At 38.6% G+C, this 19131-nt stretch overlaps 1 protein-coding gene across 1 annotated transcript; it reads right to left on the reverse strand.

Moving 5' to 3' along the window:
• Window positions 1-9386: 9386 nt before the first annotated feature.
• Window positions 9387-13840, reverse strand: LOC121983038. The gene is made up of 2 exons (XM_042536025.1): window positions 11311-13840; window positions 9387-11231 (listed from the first exon to the last, which is right to left on the reverse strand). Exons 1-2 carry the CDS (start codon window positions 12908-12910, stop codon window positions 11047-11049), a joined length of 1785 nt encoding a protein of 594 aa, XP_042391959.1. The 5' UTR covers window positions 12911-13840; the 3' UTR covers window positions 9387-11046.
• Between the last annotated feature and the right edge of the window lie 5291 nt (window positions 13841-19131).

Genomic DNA, 19131 nt, shown 5'->3' on the forward strand with positions numbered 1-19131 from the left:
CTAAGACCTCTCAACCTAGGTTTAGAAAGGTAGATAGGAACTTAGGCAAGAACCCTAAGGATTCTAGGTATGTGCCTAAGAAGAAGAAAAATCAAGGTTTTAGTGAAAAACCTAAGGTTGAAGAATTATGGAAGGAAAATCAAGTCTTGAGGTCAAGACTTGATAAATTAGAGATGACTCTTAGAAAAATCACAAATATGACACAAGGGTCCAAGAGTCAAAACCTAGGTCTAGAAGTATCAAAGTCATCCAATGGTCATAAGGGTTTGGGATACAAACCTAAAACCAAGAAAGATGTAATTTCTTACCATAGGGTTCCATATAGCTATGGAACCAACCCTAGGCCTAGTGGGCAAGCCAAAAATACTAGGGAAGTCATCCCTAAGAGTATTTTTGCAATAAATGTGATTAAGACTTCTAAGAAGTCCAAGAAAGTCACAAAGAAGGTCACAAGGGAAGCAATCCCTTGAGTTGACCTAGAAAAGGTGACCAAGGCTTCTAAGAAGCCAAACAAGGTCACTAGGAAGGTATCTAGAGAAGTTATCTCTAGTGAATACCTAGAGCATCCAAGGAGCACCAATAGGTTTTGGGTTCCTAGGAGCATTTTCTCTACCCCATAGATGGGTTAGAGAGTGTCAACTCTAAGAAGAAGGGTAGTTAACCCAACTTTGAAGAAATTGACACTCAAGGAGCATTTTCAAGGTTATTATTAACCTTTGAAAATGAAATGGATTTATGAGTTACTCTTTCAAAGAGTAAAATGTGCAAAATTTGAGAAGTATTGATTTTATTTTAAAATGACACATATTGGGAAAATCATAAGAACTACCAAGTTGGGATTTTGGTATGTTCTTAGGAAATTAAAGGCAATTTGAGCCTTAATTTAAAGTGCTACTCTTGTGGAAAAATGAAATATGCCAACACTTGAGAAATATGCTTAATTTCAATTGGCATAAATTAATCAAGAGAATTAGAAATGCCAATTTATGCTTTGGCATTTTCTTGGAGCATTTAGAGGGAAATCTAGGTTTAATTTTTAAACTTAGCTAAGGTTTAAGGACACCTAGATAGGTAATCTAGGTATTTTATTTATGCTAAATCTTGCCATGATTTGCTTGCCCATTATATGCCATGACATCATGATTACTTTTGCATTCATATCTTATTCTGAAAAACACAAAAATACCATGTCATGACATACATACATCATGTAGTTATAGAAAATTTTCTTTTGAAAAATTATTTCTTTTTGATGTATGCCATAACATTATCATGCATTATGTTTATTTCCTTAAAATTAAGGACAAATGACATTTATCAACAGGTATCAACAAGTGACATCCTAAGTGGATGTTCAATATCCACAAAAATGCCTAGATAGATATGCATGATCCCTAGATTAGGGCAAAACCAAATTTTAAATCTCACAAAGACCCATGAGGTGACTTGTATGTGTTTTAATGTACATTAGATACAAGTGAGATGTTAGGATGATGAACAAAACTCAAGATGTTGATTTAGTGCATTTTTTTTAGTTTTAGATTCATCAAAACACATAGTATGTGTTTTCCCATCATTGAGAAAGCTAATGTACAAGTCATGTGCATTAAGCCCAAGGAACATGGTGGGATATTGGTTTTGAAAATGTTTTTGAATATATTTTAGAAAACCTTGGTGAAGGCTATCTTTTGATAGTAATCACCATTGAATAGTTAGACACAAACTTGAAGAAAACACTAAAGTTTTTGCAAGTTTTCTAGTTTGTATCAATCTTTAAAATTATGATGTATTTTCTTAGAAAACTATTTTTCCTTGAAAATATATACCCTAAATAATGTCTACATAAATTTTCACGATTTTTGGAATTTTCTAGGGGTTTCTGAAGTTGACTGAAATGGAATTTCAGCAACTATTAGACCTCAATCGATCACCCGATCGATTGAAGGGTCTCAATCTATCGAGCGATCAATTGAGAACAGGCTTCTCGCAAACAGAAGCCGTCTGGATCGATCCACCGATCGATCCAACCCTCCTGAATCGATCAGTGGATCGATTCAACATGGTCCGATCGATTGAGACCCAACTTCAATTGATCGAAGTTGTTGATTTTGGCTGGTAAAGTCTGATTTCAGCATTTTTGAACCATGGTTAGTCTAGGTAACCATTCCAAACCCTTAAAAATATATTTGTATACATAAAAAGAGTATTTTCATGTTGAAAACAAGGATAGATTGGTTAAGGGAAACTAAGTAGAAGTTTAGGTTGAGGTTTGCTTCAAATATTGAATATTTGAACCTCAAAACTTCTAAATTTGGGTTTCCTAAAGGTTTAGGGATTCCAAGTCATTGTTGGTGCAATGACAGAAGTTACTGTAGGATCGAAAAGAATTTAGATATCTCCACAATTGCATGATATTGTCTACTTTGGGCCTAGACCCTCATGGCTTTGCTCTTGGGCTCTCCCCAAAAGGCCTCATGCCAATGGAGATATCTTTTCTCTTATAAACCCATGATCTTTCCCATGTGTTTCCAATATGGGACTATGTTTGCAACCTTGCAACCCCAACAATCCCCCCCTCAAACAAAGGACCATAGACTTCCCACGTCCGATCCTCGACCCACCAGGTCTTCCTGCCCCTCGGTCCACCTGACCTACTAGGACTTCCTTGCCTAGTCGCAACTAGGACTTCCTGCCTGGTGTCTGGTCCTCTTGATCCGAACATAGGAGCCCCCACTTTCTTTGTTCGAGGTTAATATTGTACCCACATGGCTCAATCAGACCATAGCTCTTGTGCACAGTCGGTGGTTAAACCTTCTGGCAGTCCGGACTCTGATACCAATTGTAGGATCGAAAAGAATTTAGATATCTCCACAATTGCATGATATTGTCCACTTTGGGCCTAGACCCTCATGACTTTGCTCTTGGACCCTCATTCCAATGGAGATATCTTTTCTCTTATAAACCCATGATCTTTCCCATGTGTTTCCAATATGGGACTATGTTTGCAACCTTGCAACCCCAACAGTTACCACCATGTCTTTAGGGGGAGGGACTCTTTAAAGACATGAAAACTATTTTTTCATGAACCTTGGAAGGTGGTTAACCTTCTTTTTAGAACATGCTCAAGGTTGAGCGTTTGAATTTTAATAGGGAGTGGATATCCTCATTGTTCAAGTGGTTTAAGTTAAAAATGCTCAAGGATGGGTATTTGACTACATTAATGGAAGAATGTAGGGTTAAGGATAATGAAGGGTATGAGACTTTCATTATCGTGTTGATCACAACGAGTGAAGTTGTGAACAACGATGAGCAACTATTCAAGGGGAGAGTCTCAAAAGGGAGAGTTTTTCAACAAGTGAATTTGTTGATGTGTGCCCAAAGATGGGGCATTTGTTGATGTGTGTCAAGAGGGGGAGAATGAAGGGTTTAAGTTAGGACTTTATTACCTAGAGGGAGTTTGCCCTCTTAGGAGGAGAATGAAGGGTTTAACTTATGCCTTCATTACCTAATGGCATGAAGAAGGTTGAGGCTATGGGATTAGACTAACTTAAATGTGGTATTGTCAAATATCAAAAAGGGGGAGATTGTTGGTACAATATCCCTTAGGTCAAGGCTGACCTAGTTGACCAAGCTTGAGTCTTGGTTTGGGTTTCGATGTTTGACGATACAAGACTTCGATGATATGGACAAGTGCAGGTGCAGTTGTTCATTTGGGGAGATTGTTTGGTGCAATTCCCCTCTGATCAGGGTCTGATCAGTTTGGTTGGAGAAGAGTCAAGTAGGTCAAGGTTGACCAGATACTTGACTGGGAAGTCCTAACTGGGATGTTAGGCAGAAGGGAAATCCTGGTGAGTGAAGCCAGGTAAAAGACCTAGTGAGTGAAGCTAGGTAGTTTGGAAATCCTGGTAAGTGAAGCCAGGTGAAAGTCCTAGTGAGTGAAGCTAGGCAGTTGGAAGTCCTGGTGAGTGAAGCCAGGCAGATGAGAAGTCCTAGTGAGTGAAGCTAGGCAGTTGGAAGTCCTGGTGAGTGAAGCCATGCAGATGAGAAGTCCTGGTGAGTGAAGCTAGGCACGGGGAAAGTCTAGATGGGTCAAGGTTGACCAGACATCTGGTGAAAGTCCAAGTAGGTTAAGGGAGTGACCGGATACTTGGCATGATGAGAAAAAGTCCAAGTGGGTCAAAGGGATTGACCGGACACTTGGTGAGGGAGTCCTGGCAGGTCAAGGGTGACCAGATGCTAGGCATGATGTACCAACAGGTCAAGGTTAACCAAATATTGGTTTGAGGGACTTGGGACTTGGTTTTGGGCAAAAACCAATGTCTGGATCGATCAGCCGATCCATTGGCTGATGTCCAATCGATCTGCCAATCGATTGGGAAGGTCCTCGCGACAAGCCTCGAGTGGGCAAGTCGCAGAGCGCACAGAACGCCTTTGGATCGATCAGTGGATTGATCCAGAGATCCCAATTGATTAGTGGATAGATTGGGGTGGCGCGTTTTTACGCGATAAAGGCTGGATCGATCAGTCGATCAATCCAGGCTTTTCCTGCAGAGCACAGAGGCGCTCTGGATCGATCAGTGGATCGATCCAAAGCCTCCCCGATCGATTGGGAGCAATCCAATCGATCGGGATCCGACCGTTGGCGTCGTATTAAGCTGCAGGCGCTCGATTCTTTCGGTAGAACTCTCAGAACTTCACCGATTCATCTCAGATCTTCACCAACGACTCCACAGCTTCTCCACAGATCTCTCCACGCTAGATCTTGAAGATTCTTGGAAGGATTGTCCAAGTCAAGAGGCAAAGAAGAGAAGTTAGGGTTAGGGCTTTTACTGCACTTCTTGTAAGCTTTTGCTTGTTCTTTACTGCCCTTTCCTTTCTCCTTGTATTGAGAGTCTTGTAGGGCTTCTCCGTCTTCGGTAGTTACCGAAAAGGAGTGTTTACATAGTGGAGGTGTGTGTGTGTGTACGTGGATCCTTGGATTAGTCACCTCTTGTGAGGTGGATACCAAGTAAAATCCATTTGTTAGCATTGTTGTAGTTGTTTCTTTGTATTTCCGCTGCACATCTCTGAAGAAACAAGCAACTAAGTACACGAGCACGCGATGAGCTATTCACCCCCTCCCCCCCTAGCTACTTTTCGGTCCCAACATTGGTGAATGAAGTTAAGCAGATGGAAAGTCTTAATGAGTGAAGCCAAGTTGATGAAAAGTCCTAGTGAGTGAAGCTAAGCAAATGGAAAATCTTAGTGAGTGAAACCAGTCAGATGGAAAGTCTTGATAAGTGAAGCCAGACAATTGGAAAATTCTGGTGAGTAAAGTTAGGCAATTGGGAAGTCCTAGTGAGTGAATATAGGTAGTGAGAAAACTCTAGTGAGTTAAGTCAAGTGGAAAAATCCTAGTAAGTGAAGCTATGTGGAGAAAAGTCTTGGCGAGTGAAGTCGGACATTGAAAAATCTAGATGGGTCAAAGGTTGATCGGACACCTGATGTTTAGAAGTCTAAGTGGGTCATGGAGAACCAGACACTTGGCACAAGAAGAAAAAGTCTAGGTGAGTCAAAGGTTGACTGGACACCTGGTGTTTAGAAGTCCAAGTCGATCATGGATGACCGAATACTTAGCACAAGGAGAAAAGTCTAAGTGGGTCAAAGGATTGACCGAACACTTAGTGGAGATGTTGGATCGTAAAGACGCTAGGGGATTTGTCTTCCAATGACTTACCTCACTTACCATTTGCAGACTTCTTTGATGTTAGATCCCTTAACCCACCAGGACTTCCTACCAGATCTCAATCAATCTAGACTTCAGTTAGTTGTCAACCCAACTATACTTCCTTCTTCCAGATCTCAACCAATCTGGACTTCCTGCCAGCTATCAAGATAGCTAGACTTCAACTTGGTGTTTCGGTCCTCTAGACCCATCAAGTCCTGCACACTTGTTAAAAGGTTAGACAAACAACACATCTAACTTTATCTTATTAGTAGCGCAACCTGCACTAATAGCGAAGTCCCAACATGTCAAGGGTGGTGGGATGCTAGGCAATAAGGAGTTCCAATAGGTCACGGTTGACCGGATGTTGGGCAAGGAATCCTAGACTTGGGTTTAGGAGCTAGGGTTGCCAATTGATTTGGTAAATCTTAAGCCATTAAGCTCTAGCTTAATTGCTTAAGGCTCAAAATTGCAAGAACAGAAGGGTGCGAATCACTTAGGGTAAGTGATTCAGTATGCCTTAAGCGATTAAGATAATCGCTTAAGAAACCTTTTGTAAGAAATAGAAGTTGTGGTAAGCGATTAGGCAAGGAAACTTAATCGCTTACAACGTTTCTCGCGATCGAGCAGAAAGGAGCGAAATCGACCATGCTAATCAATTCCGCCCCTCTTAAGCGATTGGGTTAATCGCTTAATGTTGGAAATATAGTCATTTTTTAGGTTCTGAGTAGGATGCTGACGTAATGATCACTTAAGGAGAAACTTAAGCGATTAAGGCGCTCAATGTAACCCTATAAAAGGTTTTTTTGTGGCTGTTCTCTGTAGAGCTTTCCACGGCCAATTCTTGAGATTTGGGGGAGACAATTGTTGCTGCATTTTCCACCTTCAAGAGGTATTCCAAAGCAAGAAAAGCTTAAGAAAATCAAGCTTCAATGTGCTAAGTCATGTTTCTATTTGTATTTACGCTTGTTTCCTTATTTCTAGTTGCATTCTTGTTCTTGAGCTTCTACGAGATTTCTCTACCTCCGGATTGTTTCCAAGGAAGAGCTCTTTTATAGTGTATGTGTGAGAGAGTGTCGGATCTTTAGATTAGTCACCTCAATAAGGTGGATAGCAAGTAAATCAAGACGTTAACATTGGAGAGTTCTTCGCTTTTTGTATTCCCTGCAAATCATCTTCATTAAAGCGAGCGAACTATTCACCCCCCCTAGCTCCCCTTGGTCTCAACAAGTGGTATTAGAGTGAGGTCGCTCTTCATCGGACTCATTGACGGAAGACAATGAGCTAGAGGAAAAAGAAAAAGTTAAAGCCCTAAAGTCAACAAGTCAAAGATTATAATTAAGGGAGCTCAACTTCATGATGGATTTTCTGAGATGGATTCGGATATGATACTGGAGCACCTCTACCATTCATATCGGCAGGCTTTGATCTTTGGAAATCAATGATCAAAATTTTTTTGATGATGGAAATGGAACAATGATTTTTCTAATGGAAGATTTTTCAAGCTCTACCAAATGACAAAGGAAAGACTCTTAAGAAGAGCAAATGAAGCAAGGAACAAATCCAAAGATGTGAGGTCCATGACAAAATGATCAAATTATTGGTCAATTTATTGTCAAACAATATTTTGAGCCAAATTGAAGATTATGCTGATACTAAGGAGTTATGGAGCAAACTAGTGAAGCTCCATGAAGATCCATCCTCAATTGAGAGCAAAGACAAAGGCAAAGAGAGAAACTCTTTGTTTGATCTACATGAGAATTCGAAGGTTGAAAGATGCTCAACAGTCGAGGATGAAAAAAAAGAGGCATCCACCTCAAAGATTGAGGGGGAGCATCAATCTTTGATACCAAAGCAAGAGGAAGCTTAATCATCTGGAGTTAATAAAAAAGAAGATGGTGCCACCTCTATAAGTTAAGAAAGCACAAATTATGAAGGTAGATCAATTTTGTGCATTAAAAATATAGATCATATTATTTATTTTGAGTGTAAAAAAAAAAAAGGATACTACAAGAGCAAGTATCCTAAATTAGTGAAGAAGAATACCTAAGTTGCACCCTAAGGGCAAGGAGAAGCCAAAGGAGGTCAACCCCGTGGTATGAAAAAGCAAGGAGCATATTGTGTGATTTTCTTACAATAAAAAAGGACATTACAGGAACCAATGTCCAAGGGGAAGAGATCCGACCAAGAAGAGAATTGGAAACTCAAGTCAAGAGAGGAGCCTCCAAGAACAAAAATAAAAGTACCATTATTTAATGGTATTTCTTTAAATTATGATAAAGAACATGCTAAATCTAAATTCTATCATTTTAATACTATTTATCATGAAAATATGAAGCTTGATAGGATTAAGAAAAAATATGTAGCATATCATGCTAGAACTACTTGTTAGAGTGTATACTAAAAATCTAGCTTTTGTATAAACATATAAGAATCACATTGGTCAAATGTCTACATTTATATGCTAAGTGTAGTTGTTCGATTAATTTATATTGTAGATAACATGGTGTGTGGTGTCACACACAGAAAACCATGTTATTAGTTTTTTATAAATTATAAACAGTAGCTCACGACTGAGATGGAACGGAACAAACCATTAGAATAGTCGTAGTGTAATTAAGTATTAGTTTATCTTGACTGATAAATTACACTAGTACACTATGAGTGTATTAAGCAGGACCATTTGAGGTAGTTTCTTTTTATACTGACTAAATAAAAGAACAATACCTCTGTTATTATAGAAGTGTGTGCTCTTAATCCTAATATAATAACAAGCACATATACTTAATATTTATTTCTTTGATCTATCAAATGGTACGATTTAGTTCGATAAATCAATAGGCCCGATAAGTTGGGAAATAATATTATTTATAGTGTGTATTGTTGATTATAGAAGGAAACTATGTCCTAGAAATCTAGGTTGATAATGTCCGTAAGAGGAGCTCATAAGGATTGTCATGTTAAACCCTGCAGGTGGACTTAGTCTGACACGACAATGAGGTTGAGTGGTACTACTCTTGGACTAAGATATTAATTAAAATGAGTTGTCAGTAACTCAATTAATTAGTAGACATCCGACATCTTAAACACAGGGAGATTAACACACTCATGATAAGAAGGAGCCCAAAATTGAATTTGGGATGGTGCGGTAGTTCAATAATAAAAAATTATTATTGATGAAATTAAGTTGGGTGTTCGGGGCGAACACGGGAAGCTTAATTTCATTGAGAGACCGAAACCAATTTCTCCTCTTGATCCCTGTTATAGCCTCAATAAAACTTTGTATCCATCCAAGCCCATCTTCTAGTCCATTCGTTGGCATTGCTATCCAAGGATGCTTCTCAACACTGATGTGTCAACGTTTGAGAAGCTTTGAGATGTTTTAAAAAAAAATTGCCAACGTTTGAGAAGTTTTGAAAAGTCTTCACGTTGACACATCAACGTTGTTAAGCAAGTTTGAGAAGTTTTGAAAATTCTTCACGTTGACACATCAACGTTGTGAAGAAGTTTTGAGAAGTTTCTCAAACGTTGGCAAGCAAGCTTTGAGAAATTTAAAAGCAAGCTTTGATGTGTCAAGGAGTTTGAAAAGCTTGCTTGCCAACCTTGATGTGTCCACGTAAGAAGTTATAATCGGCCACATTAAAAGTAAAAGGATGTTTTAATTTTTAAAAATTCTTCTATATTTTAAAAGAGAGTTTTAAAATTTAAAATTCTCTTTTAAAAATCATGTGGATGGTTATCAAAAAGGAAAGTTTTAAAAGATTTTGCTGGTACAGAAAATGTCATTTCTGTAGAAACTTCTGTAGAACCAAAGGACCCCTCTGCTCTTATTGTTTCTGATAATTCATCAACTTCTTTTATAGAAGGAGTTATAATTGCTTCCAGAATGAATTGAGCAATACTTTCTCCTGCTTTCAAAATTAATAATGCATCAGAGTTATTAATGACTAGTAAATAAATTTCACCTCTATAATCTGAGTCAATAACTCCTGCTCCGATATCAATTTTTCGTTTTAGAGCTACTCCAGATCTTGCTGTTATTCTAGCATAATAGCCTTTCGGAAATTCCATACGTATGCCTGTTTTTACAAGTGATCTTTCTTTTGCAGGTATTTCTATTGATTGGTCAATAAATAAATCATACTCTGCTGCTCCAGAGCTTCTTCTTTCAGGAATTTTTGTCGTTGGTGTAATTCGTTGAATTTTAAGAAATTCTGGTGGTAATGGTTCAAATGTAACCTTCTTCTCCTTCCGTTCCGAAAAAGGCAAGAATTCTGATTCAGAATCCTCATCATCAGTGTTGATAATAATAGATTTTCCCTTCTGCTTGATTAGACTTGTTTGTAAATGTTGTGTATAGTCTATTAACTCACAGATGACTTCTTCCTGCTTCTGGTATGGCGGAATAATAGGCTTTTCTTTGTACTGAATGTTTCGGCTAAGGTAGTATTTAGCACAAGAGGGACATGCCGTCATTCTGCATTGAATGCAATGTATTCGCATAGTATCTGTTGTTATCATTTTACAAAAAGTGCAGTATAGATACTTAGCTTCTGAGATAATGTTGTTTTCTTCCCAATTATGCTGGCAATTTTTCATAACATCACCTACATAAATTCTTGATCTCCAGCCGCATTGTTCATCTCCCATCATGAAGACCCCTTCCCATTGTAAATCTTCTAGTGCATATTTGGCATAGTTGAGTGGACCAGCTTCTCCTTCAGATAAACTGCATATAGCATCAGAATCAGGTTCATTAAGATCAATCGATAATATATCATAGTCTGAAGGTAACTCCAATTGATCCATTATTGCTGCCTTGGCGATATTTCCAGTTTTTCTTTTACATTCTCTATCAAAATGCCCTGGTTCGCCACATATAAAGCATTTACATTTGTGTTGTTGCTCTGCCTTTTTCTTTTTGAACACACGGACATGCGTTTCATGTGGCTTCCCCTTATATGTTTTTGATTTTCGTAATCCATATTTCTTTTGTTTGCTTTGATAATACCCCGGTATAGGTATTTTACTGCAAAATGCTAAGTCTTTGACACTCCTTTGTATAGCTGCCTTTTTGCATATTTCTGCAAGGTATTGATAAATAAAGTGTATGCGAGGCATTACCCCAATTTGGTTACCTACATGTCATGCCTTGAATGCTGCTTCCACGTCACTTGCTATTAAAGATGGGAGTTTACGAAATAACTTGTCTGATAATTCAGAATTGATGAACATCCTACCAGACTTTGCTGCCAAGACTTTGTAGTCATTTAAAAAGTGAAGAATGTCCTTCATATTAGAACAAGTTAATCTTTTAAGATCAATATATGCTTGATCCTGTTCTACAGTCGTGCCTTGGTATGAATCTTCCAATAGAATGAATCGTCTAATAGCAGATAGCACATTTTGTGTTTCTCCTGCCATTTGTATGAGTTCTTCATATTCCTGGGCATACATCTTTCTCCATTGTATCCACATCTTTTTTTCATTTTCTCCCAAAAGATTTTCAATAAATTGAACCTTTTGTCTATTATCAAGCCAAGTACGATCATTCACAAGATTAGTAGTTATAGATTCCCATCTAGAAATAGCATCATGGTACTGACCTATGTCTTCTGGTAATACAAGCATGGCGCCAGTATTTTTTTGTGCAGAAGGTAAGGTCCAAGTATTGTGCTCCAAAGCTTTTCCTTTAAATCTTCCTTTATATTGCTCTTCCTTATTGAATTGTGGAGTTGTGCCTTGTGCTGGTGGATAATTTATTTGCCCCATTAATGGCTCATTTGGCTGCTTGTAATGTGAAATAGCTGATTCGGAGGTTGATGCCAGAGCCTTTTCCAATCTTTTGAGCATTGGGTATTCCAGTTGTTGTAATTGTTCTGTATTGACATGGGCTACTTCTTGTTCTTCTGGATCCTGATTAATATTAATATTTGAAAGATCATTAGATAACTGAGTTGCTTCTTCAATACTTACTTCATTGCTGGTTCCTTCATGTTCCAGTGTTTCATAGACTTCATACCATATACCTTCAGGCATCCCTTGAGGTATCCTGTCTAGAAATTCTTCAATAATTGTATTTTCGAGTGGATAAGGATGATACCAGCCATTTTCAAGAGGTGGTCGAAGTTGTTCTTCAATTTGCTCAGCATATTGTATTACTTGTTGCCAATAGGCTTCAGATTCATCATTAATACTTTGTGTTACCTGGCTTTGTAGATCTTCAGGTGGTGCCAAATTCTCTATTGGTGGTGCTAAAGTTGGATAATCTATTTCTTGATCTTGTAGTCCTAAGAAATAAGATTCAGGACTTTCTTCTTCTTCTTCAGAAATTTCCTCTGGTGGAGCTAAATCATTTGGATCAAAATCTGGGTCATCTTCCCAAGGTGTATCTTCCCATATGCTTGGAAAGACTACCTCACTATCTTGTTCATGTTCATCATCTTCATCTCCCCATGATGATTTTGTTGGAGGAATAAAAGGTATAATTGGAGGAGCTGCATAATTAACATAAAAATTATACCTTCCACTGGGTTCCCCTAAGGTATCCCATCGGTCATTTTGTTCTGGAGCTCCATATTCTTCAATGAAACTTATAAATACTCCAGCAAATTCTTCTTGTATATCTTCAGTATCTTTTTCATCATAATTACTAGGCCTAGGATTTCCTGTAGAACGATATCCTGAAAAGGCCATAGAAATTGATCCATCCAGTAATGTTGCTGTTCTGACTGCTTGTGGATTTCGTATTGAGATTATTCTTGGTGGTTGTAATATCCATCTCATCCCTTGTAATTCTGTTGTAGTTCTTGGTGTTGCTGGTACTGCATTAACACCTGTACTAGCAAGATAATCTGCTACATTCTGGATGTTATATCGAAATCCTGCATTACTGGTATTAGTTAATCTGCCAATTAATCCTCTCGTGATTAGGAGATTACTTTCAGCAGAATTCCAATTTTCATATCCGTGTGTTTGTATGGCTAGTTCAATATGATGATAAAAGTCCTCAACACTAATTAAGAGATTTGGAGCAATATATATAAGTTGAGTACCTTCTGATAGATCAACTTCCATCGTCCCAATTATAGATCTGTCATCAGACCATCTTGTGTCTCTTAAGACTACAAGTGCATTAGTTCCTGCATTTCTTCGATGTAGTGCATGTATGCGTATCATTACTAATCCCAAATGAATTAATTGCATACCTTCTCTTCGAAGAATTGAGTGACTTTCAGAATTTATTAATGGCAAGTTTTGTTGTCCTTCTGTAACTAAGATTCTGGCCTCAGAATAATGTTGGTACACCCTATGCCTTGGTCCTGACCACTGAGTTGTATAAAGTGTTTCAGCTGGTACCAATGATGCCCTTCGTTGCTGAGATAACTCCTTGATATCCTTGGCTGTTAATGGTTTATAGAAGAATACTTCCTTTTGAAGCTCCAACACTACCTTTTGTATTTTTTGCTAATTCTGGACAATATCTTCTAGAGATTTTGTTAATATAGAATGGTTTTCACTGATTAACTTTCTTAACACATGATATTCACTCCTGGAGACTTTGGAATGAAGTAATAAATGATCATAAATGACGACTATATTATGAGAGATGTCTTTGATTTTTACCTCAGTTGCAAGATTCAGGTATTCCAGATCTGTTGTTCTTGAGTTACGATACCAATCCTTTATAGCTTGTTCAAACCTTTCAGACATGATTAAGATAAAATTGCAAAAAGAAATTACTTATATCAACTATGGTACCTTGTTCCGGATTTTCTTCTGTGTTCCTCCACATTTTAATCCTACTAAAGCTTACCATAGGGATATAATAATTCTTTCTGTGATTTTATTTAATCTATGCAAGAAAGCCAAGAGCAAAGATAAAGAACTGGTTTAGTACCTCTCGAAACAACAATCCAGATACCTGCTTAGAGTTTTAGCCAGACATCGCTCTGATACCAAAAATAAACAACGGATTGCTAGAAACCGGATTGCTAGAAACTACTACACTCACTAGATATTATTGCAATACTAGTGGGAAATTTTACAAGCGTGGAATACAAAGGATCTTGAGTATGGGCTTAGGTAAGCACGGGAACTCAAGGTTGGCTGAAACTAAGTAAGACTTCAAGTTACTCTTGCGTGTCTTGCAAAGTTCTACTAATGGGTTTATATAAGCAAAGTTAGGGTGAGTTATGATAAGATCGGGTACCCTTTCTTGGCCCCATCGCATCTATCATGACTCCACCTTTACAGCTGCCATTTCTCATTACAATATATTTCACAATATTTTACAATACCTTAACGATTAAGTTTTCTTAAAGGAACGACTCCCCGGGGCTCAATTCCTTATCTTGACTCCAGCTGTCCCTTACTTTAATGAGTGGCTCTATTAGTGCTTCCATTATTGAGTACGAATGAGCATCGCTGTCTTTGTCTTTGTCCAGAGTTGCCTTATCATGACTCCAGCTGTCCCCTTGCTTTAGTAAGTGGCTCAATTAGTGCTTCCATTATTGAGTACGAATGAGCACCGTTGTCTTTGTCCAGAGTTGGAACTATTGTGCATATTATATTGACCAGCCTGCTTTTGACAATTAATGGAGCATCTTTTGTTTCTTCTAAGGACAGATCAATTACCTGAAATAATTCCTCCTGCTCATTAGAAACATAATTTGCCATTGCATAATGAACTAACCTTGACAACGCATCTGCTAGCTCATTATTTGATCCTTCAATATGCTCAAAGTGAATATTTACTCCAGTTCCTGTTATGTAATCAACAAAGGATATCCATCTTACTCTTGAGGGCTTGTTCTGATTTGTCTTATTGAAAAACTTGATAATTGCGTGACAATCAGTTCTGAGAGTTAACTCCTTTTTATCCAGATAATGTATTTTCATAGAAGTTAAGGCCTCCATACAAGCATAAATTTCAGCATCTATGGCTGATTTAGTTGAAGAGAATTTACCACTTGCATATGCACATATGTGTTCAGTATTTCTGGGATCATACTTAGATGCCTTCCACTTGCAAATTCCACCCCAACCTTCCATTGATCCATCCGTTTCGATGATAATATAGGAATTCATAGGTGGTAATTCCAAGTCTGGTAGATTTTGTATGATTTTTTTGATTTGTTCAACAATTTTCCAGTCTGACGCCTTAAATCTTCGGTCACCATTTGGAGCTGTTTTAGAGTATAGTGGTCCTAATAGTGTACTCAGATTTTTTATGTATGGGCTGGCATAATTAATAATTCCTAACCAAGATCGAAGACCTTTTAGAGTCTGCAACTTTTGTTTATCAAAGTCAATTATCTTCTTAACAATGTGTTGTTGTAGTTTTATCCTTCTGTTTCCCACAATGGCTCCAAGAAATTCGATCTCAGGTTGAGCTATTTTCATTTTTGAAGAAGATAAAACCAGACCCTCCCTTTCACAAATTTCTAACATATTTGTGAGATGCTGACTATGAGCAACTTCTATTTCTGAGAAAACTAGAATATCATCAATATAGACCACTAGGAATTCTTCACATTCTTTAAAACAATTATCCATTTTTCTTTAAAAAATTGCTGGTGCATTTTTAAGACCGAAAGGCATAGCAAGCCATTCATATAGTCCCTGTGGGACTAAAAATGCCGTCCAGGAAATTGATTCTGGGTGCATCATGACTTGATGAAAACCAGATTTCAAGTCAAATTTAGAATAGATTTTACTATTCCCAATTTTCTTAAGGATGAGGTTGATTCCAGGTAGAGAATACTGATCCTTGTATGTATTGTCATTCAATGTTTTATAATTAAATACCAATCTCTCCTTCCCTTTTTTCTCTAATCCGGTTGATGGATCTATACTTGTTCCTGATTGTACAATAAATGCCATGGTTCTGTGTCTGCTAGTACTTGGTCTAATAACCCTTAGGGCTAACAAAGCGTCAATGTGTATTTTGAAGCTAGATTCCATAGCAGGTGTAATATGTTTCAAGGGCTTATCTTGAATGGTTAAATTCGGATTAATAATATCTAGCTTGCATACAACTTTGTTTTTTGACCAGTAGAGAATGGGATTATCACCAATATATCCAGAATTCTTCAATCTTTGTAAAGTAGGTGCAAACTGTAAAGAAAAATTGGTGCTTAATCCGTAACATACCTTTGCTTCTAATTCGTCACTTAGAGTAATAAACTCTTCTTCTTCCATCTCGAGCTCAGGTATAGCATATGTTGAAATGTTAACCTCAGGAGTGTTGGATCGAGATCGCGCTAGAGGGGGGGTGAATAGCGCTCGCGGCTAAATCGTTCGATTATCAGAATCGTAACACGTTCGTAGAGTAATTAAAGCAGCGGAATAAAAGAGATAAACACAAGAACACGGTCGTTTACTTCGTTCGGAGCCTAGGTCGACTCCTACTCGAAGGCCCGCGATCCTTGATCGCTTTCCGTGGGCAACAACTATAATTTCGTATGGATATTACAGATGAATTACAAAATGTAACTATAATTAAAATTATACCGACAACAGTAGTAGAAGGGAAATCTGAGCTCCGGGTCGTCGGAATATTGCAACAGCACTTCGGAAGCAGCACTAGAGCAGACCACAGCAGAATGGAAGCTTGTGAATTGTTGTTCAGAGCTGCTGGTCGAGACCTCTTATAAAGAGGGTTCAAGGCGCCTTACACTGTTCATCAAGGCGCCTTGAACGAGCCGAGTCACCCGCGTGGATCAGCACTGACCTGGTCGAACTCTATCTGGTTCAAGGCGCCTTCATCCTATCCAAGGCGCCTCCTACCTCCGGTCCAAGGCGCCTTGAACTCCATCCAAGGCGCCTCCAGTCAGCTGCGCTGGCCTTTTCCTGGCTCGCACCCGAGGCGCCTCCAAGCTCCATGGAGGCGCCTCGGACACTGTTCATCCGAGTTGTAACTTGCTCCTTTGTTCCTGCAAAATGTGTTAGTCCCACAACACATACCCTGCAAAACAAGGTTAGCATAGTACACATAAAATAAAGTATAGACAGTCTCCGGACTGTCCGAGTCTGACTTCGGGTTTCCGACCGGAAACCCTAGGTCGACCCGACGCCTACTGTTCCCTCTACGGGGAACGCGTCCTCACCTACTCCACTCAGGAGATTTACCTGTTGCCAGTACGATCCTCCAGATCGACTGGACTTTTGCTCGGCACTCGATGCTTCCGGACTTTCTGCTGAACATCCGCTTCACCGGCCAGTTCGCGACACCAGGACTTTCCACCTAGGGTTACCACCCCCTAGGACTTTTGCCTGAAGCCATCGACCTGCCAAGACTTTCCGCATAGGGTTACCACCCCCTATGACCTAGGGTTACCACCCCCTAGGGTTTTACCTTGCCTAACAACAGTTAGGACTTTCCTGAAACACTCAGCAAAAGCTGTCAGATAACAACGCACCTTAACTTTGAATCCTTTGCCATTATCAAAACTTAGGTTCGATCGTCGGATGCTTCCCGCACCAACAATCTCCCCCTTTTTGATTATGGCAACACGTAATTCAAAGTTAAGAAAAATAAGATATGTAATAACTGCATAAAGTTAACCAAGCTTAAATAAACTTCAAATGTAATAACAGTTAAGCTGGAAACTTTTAACTTTGTAATATTAGACTCCCCCTTAATAAAAGCCCTCCTTTTATTAAATACTTTGAATTTTCCTTTAACTTTAATTACCTACTCTCCCCCTTTGCCATATATCAAAAATAAACTAGTTTGAGAGTAGACAGGGAAAATATTCAAAGAGGGAAAAAGATAAGTTTTCTTCTTAGCAAAATTACTTAGCCTTTTGAATTTTGGATTTCGCCAAATTTGAAAATAGTTAGCTATATTTTTAGCTTTGAAATGATTTGTCTTGAGAAAATGTTTTGCCAAATAGCTAAGTTTAGAGTACAATATAACTAAGTCTAGTTAAAATAGTCTTTTAAAAAAATAGGAGTATTTGAATTTTCAATAAAAGGATTTGTTTAGAAAAATATGAAGTCACTTAATAAAAACTTTTAAACGGTTACAAAAAGTTGACAAGATTTGAAAATAATTGAATATTCACTACATAGATAAGTTTTCTTAAAAACTGTAATTAAGTTTTGAATACCCATTTTGAAGAACATTTGATACTAAGGAAATATTTAGTTTTAGGACAAAGGGAGTAGCAGTAGTTTGTTTTCTAATCCAAGCATGAGTCAAATTAAATTATTGAGTTTAATTTGATTAAGTATCAGAGCCTTTAAAATAATCAGGTAACGTAATTTGATTAGAACCTTAAGTACTATCATGCTTGACCAAAATTAAAACATACTTTTCCCAATTGTCTAACCTTTAGCTACTAGCTGATTGCTTAGAGGGCAGTAGCTTTCACATGGTTAGTCAAGTTAAGTCCTTTTGGTCCAGTTAGAATTGGCTAGAGCTGGAAGACTTGACTTGATTACTCTTTATGATGTGTTTAACGCCCAGACTCATATTGATGCACAAATATAAGCATTCCTGAGTCTAGGCTGTACCCTATGCATCTCACGCCTTTCTAAGTTTTTCAGACACAAGCAAGGTAGACCTAGGTGTTTGTGAGATGCTCTGGTTTTAATCTAGGGGTACATGATGTCTAGGGGGAATACCTAAGCTAAACCCAAATTGAAAAATCTAACAAAATTGGAGTTTTGAAAACTGTTTTCCCTAGCATTTGAATGAGTGATAAGTAAACTTAGATAATCATGCAAATAAGTATATGGACAGAATAAGGAAGTCTAAACAAGTGTGACAATAATCCACAGAATACTGCATAACAGAGTCATATCAAATAGCAGGATCATCTGCTCGAGGAGAACTAGCTGGAGGATCATGGGGCTGCTCAGGTGCTGGCTGACCTAGCCGTCGTATTTCGTCACGAAGGGACGTAAATCCAGCAGCCATCTCGGATCGAATAGAGAGAACTATCCGTCGTGTCTGGATGGACTCAACCTCGAGTCGAGCAAGTCTGTCCTCAACGGAGAGTGAGGAAGAGGTCGAAGGTCCAGCTGAGGTGGATGGTCTGGCAGACGGGGAGGGATCCGCGAAAAGATCCTCAGCTAAGAAATCAGCCCACTCCTCTCCCTCGCCTGGTAAATCCTCGGCTGCTGGAGCGATAGGGGCAGCTGCCTGCTGTGGTCGTCCTATCCATGCTAGAACTCCATCAGCTGTGATATCGGCACTGGCTAGTCTACAACTACGGGATCCTAGCTCATCATATATAGTAAGAGGAATGACTGTTCCTCTGGTCACGTCTATACCCTCTATAGTCGAAAAGAAGCGTGTCAGAATATGACAATAGGGCATGTGGACTATCTTGGAGGTAACTGTCCCAGATGCACAGATAATGTTCTGGAACATATGCAGGGCAATATCGATATCCAATCGATGACATAGGGCGTAC

The sequence above is a fragment of the Zingiber officinale genome, chromosome 5A, assembly GCF_018446385.1.
Source record: "Zingiber officinale cultivar Zhangliang chromosome 5A, Zo_v1.1, whole genome shotgun sequence".
Taxonomy (NCBI): Eukaryota; Viridiplantae; Streptophyta; class Magnoliopsida; order Zingiberales; family Zingiberaceae; genus Zingiber; species Zingiber officinale.

Coding starts and splice junctions, on each gene's coding strand:
- LOC121983038 (XM_042536025.1), bottom strand. CDS start 12,910: ATGCAATTAATTCATTTGGGATTAGTAATGATACGCATACATGCACTA. Junction 11,232..11,310: donor TGTATTACCAGAAGACATAG/GTCAGTACCATG, acceptor GCTTGATAATAG/ACAAAAGGTTCAATTTATTG.